The 12,305-nt window shown below is 40.9% G+C and overlaps 1 protein-coding gene across 1 annotated transcript in view; it reads right to left on the bottom strand.

Moving 5' to 3' along the window:
• Positions 1 to 12,305, bottom strand: part of LAMA3 (laminin subunit alpha 3) — a 156,764-nt gene that overhangs the window by 85,771 nt on the left and 58,688 nt on the right. Inside the window, exons 23-29 of the mRNA XM_072152048.1 lie at positions 8,823 to 8,965; positions 8,569 to 8,666; positions 7,981 to 8,134; positions 5,356 to 5,513; positions 1,782 to 1,890; positions 1,410 to 1,507; positions 444 to 615 (exon numbers count right to left, since the gene is read on the bottom strand). Of these exons, the coding sequence (XP_072008149.1) occupies positions 444 to 615; positions 1,410 to 1,507; positions 1,782 to 1,890; positions 5,356 to 5,513; positions 7,981 to 8,134; positions 8,569 to 8,666; positions 8,823 to 8,965 (932 nt within the window). The remainder of the gene's footprint in view (positions 1 to 443; positions 616 to 1,409; positions 1,508 to 1,781; positions 1,891 to 5,355; positions 5,514 to 7,980; positions 8,135 to 8,568; positions 8,667 to 8,822; positions 8,966 to 12,305) is intronic.

Below are 12,305 nucleotides of genomic sequence, written 5' to 3'. Positions count from 1 at the left end.
AGCAGCCGGTCGCGCATGCGCAGGCTGCCTCGTTCATCTCTATGGAGCTGAAGGAAATTTGCGCCATACTCAGCAATCCTCAGCAGTATTATAAAGATGAACGGGGCAGCCTGAGCATGCACGGCCAGGTGTACATCACTGAGACTCCCACCAATAAGCAAGATAGGCTCTAAAGTGTGGATAAGGCCTACCTTGCTTCTTGGGAAAACCTGAGGTGTCTCAACATGGCATTGTGCCTCAGGGGGATTCTGATACATGACATCTTAAATCAACATGTTTATAACCAAAGAAATGTGGGTTCTCATAATCTTTTGAAATTGGAAGCCCTAATACAGTTGTGTGCATGAAGCCTAAAAGTCAACAGTGGAAAACCTTGATGTACTGTTTCAGGTAGCACTGCAGCTTATGTGAGCAGGGACCTAGTAATTATTGGAAATAAATACCTGTTGAGATGTCAGCAATACTTTGTTACCCTGATGCCAGGGAACACCTGCTCCATGGACGGGTTCTTGTCCTGTGCTCTTCTCTCCACCAGAATCTTTAGCATCTTTAACAGGGTCCAGCAATAAAGACAACGGTGGATTTTCATACAAGGAAGACTGGATACAAGATGGACTTCAAAACAAGAACAATATGAATTATTCATCCAATAGATATCATCGCATCCAATATTTGTGCTTCTTCATGCATTGATAATTCAATCTACTGTAAAGAGAGTAATTATAGAGATAATTTTAGAGTGTGCTCTAAGGAAGAGTCTGTAGTGTTCCATTACAGATCCCACAGAAAAAGCATGGATGGCGCCAGGCACACAGCGTGGCCATGTGTCTGGATATATGCAATCAGAATATGGCTGTCTATAGTTCATGTAGACTTGTTTGAAGGAGGAACCACGATTTACATGCATTTAATTAATTACATTTAATTGTGTGTTTCTAGTTTAGACATTTATGGCGAAACTGAGTTTTGATAGAAAGTAAGTCCTAAATCTGGAACCAGTACTAATCTAAAAAACGGGGATCCACTGTAAAAGGAGTGATGACCACACTTACAAAGCTCTCAACCTGTAGTGGATTAGAATAAAGGCAACTGGGGGCAGCCTGGGGCCCAAGTCTTCCAGGGGGGCCACCAGATTTTAGCCTGAGAGGGACTTTCACCCATGAAATCCTCATACATCTATTCCTGCTACTAATACATAGGTACACAAGAGCAATTTCAGGACCTTTGAAGGTCCAAAGGTCCTGAAACCGTAGATTGAAAGTAGGCAGAAGGGACGCACCCTGCATTCTCCAAGAAGCTTGATACCAGTACCATATATAGGAATTCCAGACTTGTAGGAGTCTGAATGAGTTTTAATTAACAAGTGGATATGCTATACATGTCAAAGAATATCTATTTGTAACACTTACTTTTGACTTAAGGTTCGCCCATAAGCTGCTATACAGTGTACCTTTGGCTCTGCATACTCGACAGAGAACTCCTCGATAGGAATAATACATACAGTGTGCTGAAATAGAAGAGATGATGGTCTAATGAAGCGGAGCCATGTATTTACTGATACAAATTAATATTCTGTTCCCTTCAAATTTAACCTGGAGTGTATTTTCTAGCTAATTAAATTTAAGTAAAATCATGGGGAAGTCAGAACCTGGATGATCTTTATTACAATAAAATCTCTGAAAGGGTGCAAGTAACGAAATGAAGAATTTTTGGGAATATCATATCTACAAGAAGATCAATATATAATGGCAACAATGAAAATTGGCAATGGCACAACTCACCAGCAGAAAATTGACTGATGATGCTGTCACATGTATTTCAGCATCAGAAAGGAGCTCAAACCTTGCAATGCGATTCATAGTGTCCACTACAATACTGCGGCAGAGGAAGCTGAAATATAGAGAATACCCAATACATGAGATATACTTCAAGGGGTTGCTCTGGACTAATAGTAGTTTGTTTAACCGGTTAAGGACCGGGCCCTTTCCTGTTTTTTCATGTCCATTTTTCACTCCCCACCTTCAAAAATCTATAACTTTTTTATTTTTACACGTAAAGAGCTGTGTGATGGCTTGTTTTCTGCGTAACAAATTGCACTTCATAATGATTGTATTAAATATTCCATGCCATGTACTCGGAAGCGGGAAAATAATTCCAAATGCAATGAAAATGGTGAAAAAACGCATTTGCGCCATTTTCTTGTGGGCTTGGATATTACGTCTTTCACTGAGCGCCCCAAATGACATGTCTACTTTATTCTTTGGGTCGGTACGATTAAGGGGATACCAAATTTGTATAGGTTTTATAATGTTTTCATACATTTACAAAAATTAAAACCTCCTGTACAAAAATAATTTTTTTAATTTTGCCAACTTCTGGCGCTAATAACTTTTTTATACTTTGGTGTACGGAGCAGTGGGTGGTGTCATTTTTTGCGAAATTTGATAATATTTTCAATGATATCATTTTTAGGACTGTACGACCTTTTGATCACTTTTTATAGATTTTTTTAGATTTTTCAAAATGGCAAAAAAGTGCCATTTTCGACTTTGGGCGCTATTTTCCGTTACAGGGTTAAACGCATTGAAAAACCGTTATCATATTTTGATAGATCGGGCATTTTCGGACGCGTTGATACCTGATGTGTTTATGATTTTTACTGTTTATTTATATTTATGTCAGTTCTAGGGAAAGGGGGGTGATTTGAAATTTTAGGTTTTTTTATTATAATTTTTTTTTTTTAAACTTTTTTTTATTTTTATTTATACTATTTTTCAGACTCCCTAGGGTACTTTAACCCTAGGTTGTCTGATTGATCCTATCATATACTGCCATACTACAGTATGGCAGTATATGGGGATTTTCTTCCTCATTCATTACAATGTGCTATCAGCACATTGTAATGAAGGGGTTAAAACGAAATAGCCTTCGGAAGACCCGAGGCTACCATGGAGACGGATCGCCGCCCCCCGATGACGTCACGGGGAGCGGCGATCCCAGGTAAGATGGCGGCGCCCATGCGCCGCTATCTGTTTGAGGCTGCCGGCAGCTTTGCCGGCAGCCCACGCTGCAAAAACACCCGCGATCGGTGCTAGCACCGATCGCGGATGTTACCGGTAAGCCTTTGCTGCAATATGCAGCAAAGACTTACCGGCTATGGAGAGGGCTCAGCCCGTGAGCCCTCTCCATGCAGCGCGACGCGACCGCCGCCGTGAATACACGGCGGGCGGTCGCGAACCGGTTAAAGGAAGAGTTTGCGGAAAATGTTATTGAGAGAATGTAGCTTTATTCATACCTACTATAATTATGCGGAGCCTAACAGCAGATAATAAGAGTGTAGGTTTCCTAAAAGAACCATCAAGTCTTGTGTATCGCTCTTTCAAATCGGTCATGTGACTTTTTTTTAAAGAGAACCCGTCATGCAAAATAACCCCCCTAAACTAAATATATTTTCATACACTGCCATTAGAGAGCATTGCCTCTATCCCTTCATTGTCCCTCACAGGCCTGTAAACCTAAGCAATGAGGTCCTAAAGCTGTATGCAAATGACCTGTGAAATGTCCAATGAAGCATTAGCATATTCAAGCTGTCCACTCTATTCATGAGTGGGAGGCACAGCCACACCCCCAGTGCATGACTGACAGCCTGTATAATGATGTGAGGCTGTATAATGATGTGCTTCCTGGTGCTGGTGGCCACGCCCCCTGCAGCCTGTGTGTGCATGTGTGTGTGTGTATAGGAGAGATACAGCAGCTCCAGGCAGCCATGTTACAGCAGAACATGTCAGATTCATGTGTAGCTGATGTCTGTGTCTCTCACCTGTATATTAGGAGGATGCAGCATGTCAGCAGATGCAGCACACACACTAGCCATGCTTTACTATACATTACACACAGACATGAGCAGGGGGAGGAGAGGGGAGGGGGAACAGGGGTGACATCACTGCCTCTGACCATGTGACCAGCCTCATTTACATAATAAAGAATAGATGATTTTACAATGATTAATGTATGAAATAACTAGATAAAGGCTGGGATGGGATCCTTGTGAGCTGCTCCAACAGGTAGAGGTGACAGGACTAGTGGCAGAGACCTGATGACAGGTGTCCTTTAAGGTTGCAATGTGTTATTACATTAGAATTTGCATTCAGAAAAACTGTTTTTCTGCATATGAACCCTGAACTATAGTAGTTATATATAGACGCTCTATGTGAACTGACTTACTGGGTCTGTGTATAGCGCTTGGCCATGTCTATCTATTATGTATAAGTCCTTAAATGGAACCTGTGACCAGGTTTTACCCCACTAAACTACCAGTTCCCTCAGGTAGATTATAAAATGTCCTTTCCAGAATTCCATCTTTTATGCGGAATCTCATCAGTTTATCTAGAAAAAATCTCCACCAAAGTCGCACAAATATGAATCTTCGCTTTTCACATGAGATGTGTCAAGTTTAGTGGTTGCAAGGGAAGTATCTTTTCAGACCCTCCTTTCTTCTGTTCTGTAGTACCTAGAAACATGCTTTTGTGTGTGTGTGAAATTAAAGATAAGAATCACATCTTTCAGGTCACATCAGGCTTATGGTTCTAACGGTACAGACAGTGACAAAAAGGTGGAATCTTAAAGGATATTTATCACCACTCCTATGGAGCCTGGACCCCCCCCCCCCCCTTGGGCTTATTTGCATAATTTTAAAAACCAGGGCATAAGAAGAGCAGATCCTACCAGAAGGGGCAAACACCAGTATGTCAATGTGTTTGGTTTACAATCCTTCATCTGGTGATAAATGTCCTTTAATCTGCAGCTTACATTTCCAACTATGTATTTAGCTGTCTGTATCTCCAGTTCTGTAGCACCCAAAGCCATAGGGAATTCTTATATTTAATACGACAGCAGCAGCATGTTTCTAGGTGCAATAGAATAGAAGATGAGGGGGTCTGAAGTGGCACTACCCCTGTAACCACTAAATTTGACTCATCTAATGTGAAAATGAGGTAAGAAGAGTCATATTTGATTTTGGGTGATATTTTTCAAAGGTAAATAGGGGAGATTTCACATAAATGAGGGGATTCTAGAAAGGACATTTCATACCCTACCTCAGGTGGGTAGTAGTTTAGTGGAGTAATACCTGGTGACAGGGTATCTTTAACAAAAGTCAAGCTTCACTTTGGAGCCTCATTAAATATTACTTTGAGGCATGCAGTGGGAACCTTATTTAATGTTCTACCCCTGGCATACAACTTTGTAAAAATAGGAGCCTCATCAGTATGCACAGTACAGTTAAAATAAACCAGTGAATGTGCTGCTCATGAAAATATATTCATCTACACGAACAGAAGAAAGATCCTTCTATACCTGTATTTGCAACTGTACAGGATTACTCTGCCTGAAGCACTGGGGTTATTCCTTATCATCACATTTAGAATGTATCGCTGCGCGTCTTCATTGGCATACTCAAATATTAGCGCATAAACTCCAGGGCGAGGGACTTTAATGCCAAAATGTAACTCCACCTGTGATTAAAAATATTGCATATATTTCATTTTATGGAATAATATTTTACAATCTTAATAAAAAGATGCTATGGTCATTGTAGACAAGACTCAAATGCTCTGTCACCTGCCTCCTTCATTGCATATTTAGGTTCTTTTCATGATAGTTTTTTATTATACATTACTCAAATGATAAAGTTGAATTTATTGAATTAATACGCATAATAAAATCGCTCAAATATTTATAAAAAGTTGGAAATGCAGCATTCAGGGCCTACCCTGACAAAAAACTGATGACTTGCATTAATAATCCCCAAGGTTATCCGTGTTTGAGGAATACATACATTTGCGCCTGCACTTTATTCATAAAAATTTACTTATTTATTTGTATGTATTCCTCAAACACGGGTAACCTTGCTTACATTTGTATTTTGAACAATTGAGCATAATTAATGCAAGTCATCAGTTTTTTGTCAGGGTACACCCGAATGCTGTATTTGCAACTTTTAATGAATATTTGGTTTCATTATTTTCGGTATGCTATGGTCGGTTTTGCTAAAGGTACCACATTTATAGTGTGTTTTTTGGTTTTGTATATCACTCAATAGATGTATGCAACTCTACAGCTATATAGTGGGAAATGTCTATTTACATAGTAAGTTAAAAAAAGACAAGGCATAACACCTTATTCCGCATTGGAAGGTGGCAAAAAAGCAACTTGAGCAATATTCCCCCTGCTAAGAAAGAGGCCATGACAAAGCATAAGCCCTAGAGAGGGGGGAGTTTGACAACTACAGCTCCTAAGGGATGGGTGTTGTGATAGACAGCACCCATCCCTCAGAGGCCACTTATTTTAAGATTTGACAATATTAGAAAGACAAATCACAAACAAACAATGAGGTGTTGAGGGAACCCCTGGATACATATTCTAATAGATCATGACCTGAACCTATCAGCTGTTGTCATTGGGTCAGAAGCCTTAGCCCGGGTGGTGGCAGCATTTGACAAGCCAACCAAGTAGAACAATCAAGGCTTCTGCCATTCTAGGAGAAGTTTACCTCAAACTTCTAGAGGGAAATTTTCCCTCAAAAATTTTTACCCTTCAGCGAACACACCTAGAATTGTCCTTAACCCGTGTGAAACCCTCCTAACAGCCTGGGATCCTGCCAGGGGTATTAGAAACTTAAATACTAATGTCTTATTTGTATGTATTATGTGTCCTGTTAATCGTGCACCAGATTTTTTCTTTAATCCCTTTAGTAATCAGGTAAAAAACAGTATCCCAGTTCATCAGGCATCAATATAACTGTTATGCAAGGAGAGGATATATATGTATACAGAATGGCCAATACACAATGTAACTATTTCTAGAGGTATAACATAAGCTGACCCTTACCAATGCCCCTGTCCTGCCTGCAATCTGCCACCCCAATGCACGATTCAATAGTTTGACACCCTGAAGATGTGATAGGTAAAAAACGTGTCTTGGGGCGGCAGTTTGTGGGTAGAAAAAGGGCATTGGTAAGCGTCAGTTTATGGTGTACTTACGGTACCTCTGATCAGTTTTCCTACTTTAGGAATAATTACATTGTACATTGGAATTAAGGCACAAACGGTTTTTTTCGGAGTCTTGGAAAACTGGCGCTGCATACACTTCATGAAAGTTTGAAAGCGATGTCTTTTTTATTTTTTTGTGACGCAATTCGATCCTGTAATAGAATCTTCTTCAGGCTTTAAAAAATACCTTTTTATGTTTTAATTGAAGAAGATTCTAGTAAAGGATCGAAACACGTCACAAAAAAACTATAAAGAAATTGCTTTCTAACTTACATGAAGTGTATGCAGCGCCAGTTTTCCAAGACTCAAAAAAACCCTTTTGTGCATTGATTCCAATACTCTCCAGAGCAGGATCAGCGGGATCTGACCTTGCTCTAGCGTCGGAGCCAATGGCAGGCAGCATACCTGGACGAGTTTTAATAAAAACGCCTATTACCTTTACAATAAGGTGAGCCTCATAAATAAACTAACATCCTTGTACTGAATCCTTGTACTGAATATCCATGTACTGAATATCCTTGTACTGAATATCCTCGCCCCGCACACTTTGCCGGAGCTTCGTGCTTATGCCGTTGAGAAAGATTCTGTCTCTCCTTAGGCTTGTGTTTCGATTTCCCATTGTCACCTTGGTTCTGTATTTGACTTTGATCCTGTTCCGCCTGTCCTGACCTCCTGCTTTGTTCCTGACGTTGATCCTGTGCTGCCTGTCTCGACCTCCAGCCTGTCCCCGACCATGATTCTGCCTGTCGTCTGTATACCTCGCTTTGGCTGCCACCGCAGACAAAGTCGCAACTGTGGAAGGACCTGGTGGTACCTCGCCGCAGCAAGTCCATCCCGCTTTGCAGCAGCTCTGGTGACAACCGGGTACCACTTAGGGGTGAACATAGTCTTAGAGAGAATCCTGGAAACACAACAAACAAGTGTGATATACCTGTCTTCCAGAAATTGCTGCCATTAACGGATGTCCATAACTTGGCTGTCGAACAATTATCGGACGGTTTTCTCCATCCTGTTTGAAATACTCCATTTCAGTACCATGCAGGCAGGTAAACCTTTCCATGGGCAGATGCTGAAAAACTAAGCAGCTAAACATAAAATAAGAAAAGAGAAATAAAGATACATTATAATATGCATATCTAATTAAACATCAACTTTGAGTGGGTTTCCCAGGTCTGATTACTTCTTATGACCTATCTATAAGAGTGTAGTATATGGGCGGCATAGTGTCACGGCATAGCAGTTCTGCTATCTGGACAATACATTACAGATATCTGCATCCTGATCCAACCATAGTGTAGTGGCACACCGGCACCGGTGCAGGCAGCTGATCGGTGAAGCTGTTTGTTGCAATCCTACTGATCAACTACTAATGACCTTTACCGATTCGGACTGCGTGGTCCCTACTACCTGCTGCAGCAATGATGTCACAAAAGATGGTTATAGGAATTACCATATTAAATATTATTAGGTCAGATATATTTTTATTGTAATGGGTTAAGGAATATATTCTCAGACTTACTTTGCACCCACAGGTCCATTATAGTCACATGGCTGTGTAACTCTCAGTTGTAGAATGGAGGCTTCATAGTAATCACTTGGTAGCAGCACAAGGTAATCCTATAAGGAAAACTAGGTGAGTTGTTTATCCACTGAATGAAGTTTTTTATTCCAACATTTACATGGACTGTTGGCTTATTACATCTACACAGTCAGGATCCACTGCAGATTTTCTACAGTACTGCAATGTGCGTGGTCTGAGATCATTAAACTTACCAAGAGAACTCCCTCTACAGAAATCGTAATGATCCAGTTTCCCGGCACTAAAGAGAATGGCTCTGCAAAGCTTTTTCCTGGCACTGTAAGAAATGCTGGCTCTTTGCTTGGAGGGAATATAATGTCTTTGACATCCAATGAACCTACAGATTATAAAGATTTTGTCACAATTTGAGATTTAGGAAAGAAAAAAATCCATTGATATGACATACTAGCTTAAACAAGACTGTAATGACCTGGAAATACATGTACGGTTATCCTCACTAGCTTTTAACCTACTATAGTAATAACCTCCTCAGGTAGAAAACAAAATATATTTCCTTTTTGTGAACTGTAATCAATTTACCTATAAAAAAATAATCTCCAAAGGCCTAAAGGGTTTCAGGGGATGTATCAGTGCAGAATCTTGGGTTTTATAGTATCAAGAATTTTTTGGTATCAAATGAAAAATAAGAATCTCATGTTTTAAATCGCATCAGACATGTGTTTCTGTGATTTACAGAATCGGAGATACAGGCATTTAAAAAAAGGTGTGAATCCCAACTATGTCTTTAACTGTTTGTATCTCTCAGATCTTGTAGATCACATAACCCTATCTGTAGTAGCTATTTGGTCACAAAGCCAAATATTGGTGTACTATAGAACTATGCCATAATTTTTTGTTCTATTAAATCCTACAATACATGAATCCACATCATGGACACAGGACCAGATTAAAGGAAAGACACTTGGGGCGAATTCCATTGAGCAGGAGGAGGGGGCTCACCACCATCCTGTGTCCATTCCTGCCTCATGATCAGCAGTATCAGTGTCATATGGACACCAATACTCCTGAGTGCTATACAATCCTTACTCCTGGTCACAGCCACACATGTAAAGGGGGCAGAGCTCCATGGATAAGTGAGCAGAGCCTTATGGATCAGGTCTGGGTCCTCTATCGTACATTCCATGGTCAGTGAAAACAGGAGTAAGTGCCGTCAGGAAAGAGCAGCAGGGGTGTGAAGGGATAAAGCTATGGAAGAACCAGGAGTATGTTCTTGGGGGTTTTAATGACACAAAGAAGTGTAGTGAGGGGTGTATTATGAGGCAGCTAAGTAGTGTATTCTGAGGTCCTGCAGCTTCTGCGGTGTGCATTATGAGGTTGTGCAGCTGAAGTATATATTATGAAGTTGTGCAGCAGCTGAGGTGTATATGAAGAGATTTGGCGATATCTCAGATATGTATGGAGAGGTTCTGTGGCAGCTGAGGTGTGTATAAAGAGGTTCTGTAGCAGCTGTGTGTATGAAGAGGTTCTTTGGCAGCTGAGGTGTGTATAAAGAGGTTCTGTGGCAACTGAGGTGTGTATAAAGAGGTTCTGTGGCAGCTGAGGTGAGTATAAAGAGGTTCTGCGGCAGCTGATGTGTGTATGAAGAGATACTGGGGCAGCTGATGTATGTATGAAGAGGTTCTGTAGCAGCTGAGGTGTGTATAAAGAGGTTCTGTGGCAGCTGAGGTGTTTATGAAGAGGTTCTGCAGCAGCTGAGGTATTTATGAAGAGGTTCTGCCATAGCTGAGGTATGTATGAAGAGATTCTGTGGCAGCTGAGGTGTTTATGAAGAAGTTATGTGGCAGATGAGTTGTGTACAAAGAGGTTCTGTGGCATCTGAGGTGTGTATGAAGAGGTACTGTGGCAACTGAGGTGTTTATAAAGAGGTTCTGTGGCAGCTAAGGTGTGTATAAAGAGGTTCTGTGGCAGCTGAGGTGTGTATGTAGAGGTTCTGCCTTAGCTGAAGTATGTATGAAGAGGTGCTGTGGCACCTGAAGTGTGTATGAAGAGGCTCTGTGGCAGCTGATGTGTGTACAAAGAGGTTCTGTGGCAGCTGAGGTATGTATAGAGAGTTGCTGTGGCAGCTGAGGTAGGGGTTCTGTGGGAGGATGGAGAACTGGATCTGGGGGGGCTTGTTTGTGAGACCTGAGGGACTTTGCTTTATGGGAAGGGGGTAGTAGACATGGAGGTGGGCTATCTGAGTGAGGAGAGAGAGACAAGACCTGGGGGGCTAGCTGTCTGTGGAGGGCGGAGAGCAGTTTTTTAGTAGTTATATTCTTGTACATAGGGGGCAGTATTAGGTTACATACAAGATAGGTTCCATAAGTTTGTTCTTAAGTTAAATTTGTATGTAAGTTGAAACTGTATATTTTATAATTGTAGCCCCAGTGACAATTGTAGTTTCAACATTTTTGGCTGTGATTGGACCATGGATTATCAATAAAGCTTCATTACAGACACCTTACAGCTGATCATTGCAGTCTGGGACTAAAGTAAAGCATCCAGAGAGCTTCACCAGAGGTCACAGGGGGCAGAGGGGTCCGTCTGTAACTAGGGGTCATCTGTAAGTCGAGTGTTCTTAAGTAAATCGCCACGGAGCTATGAAGGGTGTATGAAGAGGGCCCATCGCTTGCCCCGATCGCGGGTGTTAACCTGTTGTTTGCCACCGGCAAAGTCGCAAAGGCTTACCTCCGATCACCACTCCCCCGAACATCATCGGGGGGCGGCGATCGGTTGCCATGGTAGCCTCGGGTCTTGGTGAGACCCAAGGCTGAATGGCTTCTGAGGATTCGTTACAATGAGCCAGTGACTCATTGTAGTGAATCACGTGCAAAAATGCCATATATTGCAATACAGAAGTATTGCAGAATATGGTAGGAACAATCGGACCATCTAGGGTTAATGTACCCTAGATGGTCTAAGAAATAGTGAAAAGAAAAAAGAAAAATAAAAGTTTAAAAATGTAAAAAATTTAAAAAATATTAAAAGTTCAAATCACCCCCTTTTCCCTAGAACTGATATAAAAGATTATCAGCAGTAAAAATCACAGACGCATTAGGTATCGCCTCGTCTCAAAATGCACAATCTATCAAAATATAAAAACGGTTACGGCCGTCGGTGACCTCTGGAACGGCAAATGGCACCCAAATGCCCGAAACGCGAATTTTACATCTTTTTACATGACATAAAAAATTGTAATAAAAAATTATCAAAAGGTCGCACAGTCCTCAAAATGGTAGCAATGAAAACGTCGTCTCATTTCGCAAAAAATGACACCTCCCCCAGCTCCGTACACCAAAGTATGAAAATGTTATTAGCGTCAGAAGTATTATAGTAGTTATATTCTTGTATGTAGGAGGCAGTATTATAGTAGTTATTTTCTTGTAAATAGGGGCAGTATTATAGTAGTTATATTCTTGTACATAGGGGCAGTATTATAGTAGTTATATTCTTGTACATAGGGGCAGTATTATAGTAGTTATATTCTTGTACATAGGGGGCAGTATTATAGTAGTTATATTCTTGTACATAGGGGGCAGTATTATCCCCTTAAGGACGCAGGGTTTTTCCGCTCATTTCTCGCTCTCCAACTTCAAAAATCCATAACTTTTTCATTTTTACGTGTACAGAGCTGTGTGAGGGCTTATTTTGTGCGTAACAAATTTTACTTTCCCATA

Source organism: Engystomops pustulosus, chromosome 5, assembly GCF_040894005.1.
Source record: "Engystomops pustulosus chromosome 5, aEngPut4.maternal, whole genome shotgun sequence".
Lineage (NCBI taxonomy): Eukaryota > Metazoa > Chordata > Amphibia > Anura > Leptodactylidae > Engystomops > Engystomops pustulosus.
Note: the sequence above shows the minus strand (reverse complement) of the source record. Positions and strands in the feature narration are given on the sequence as shown.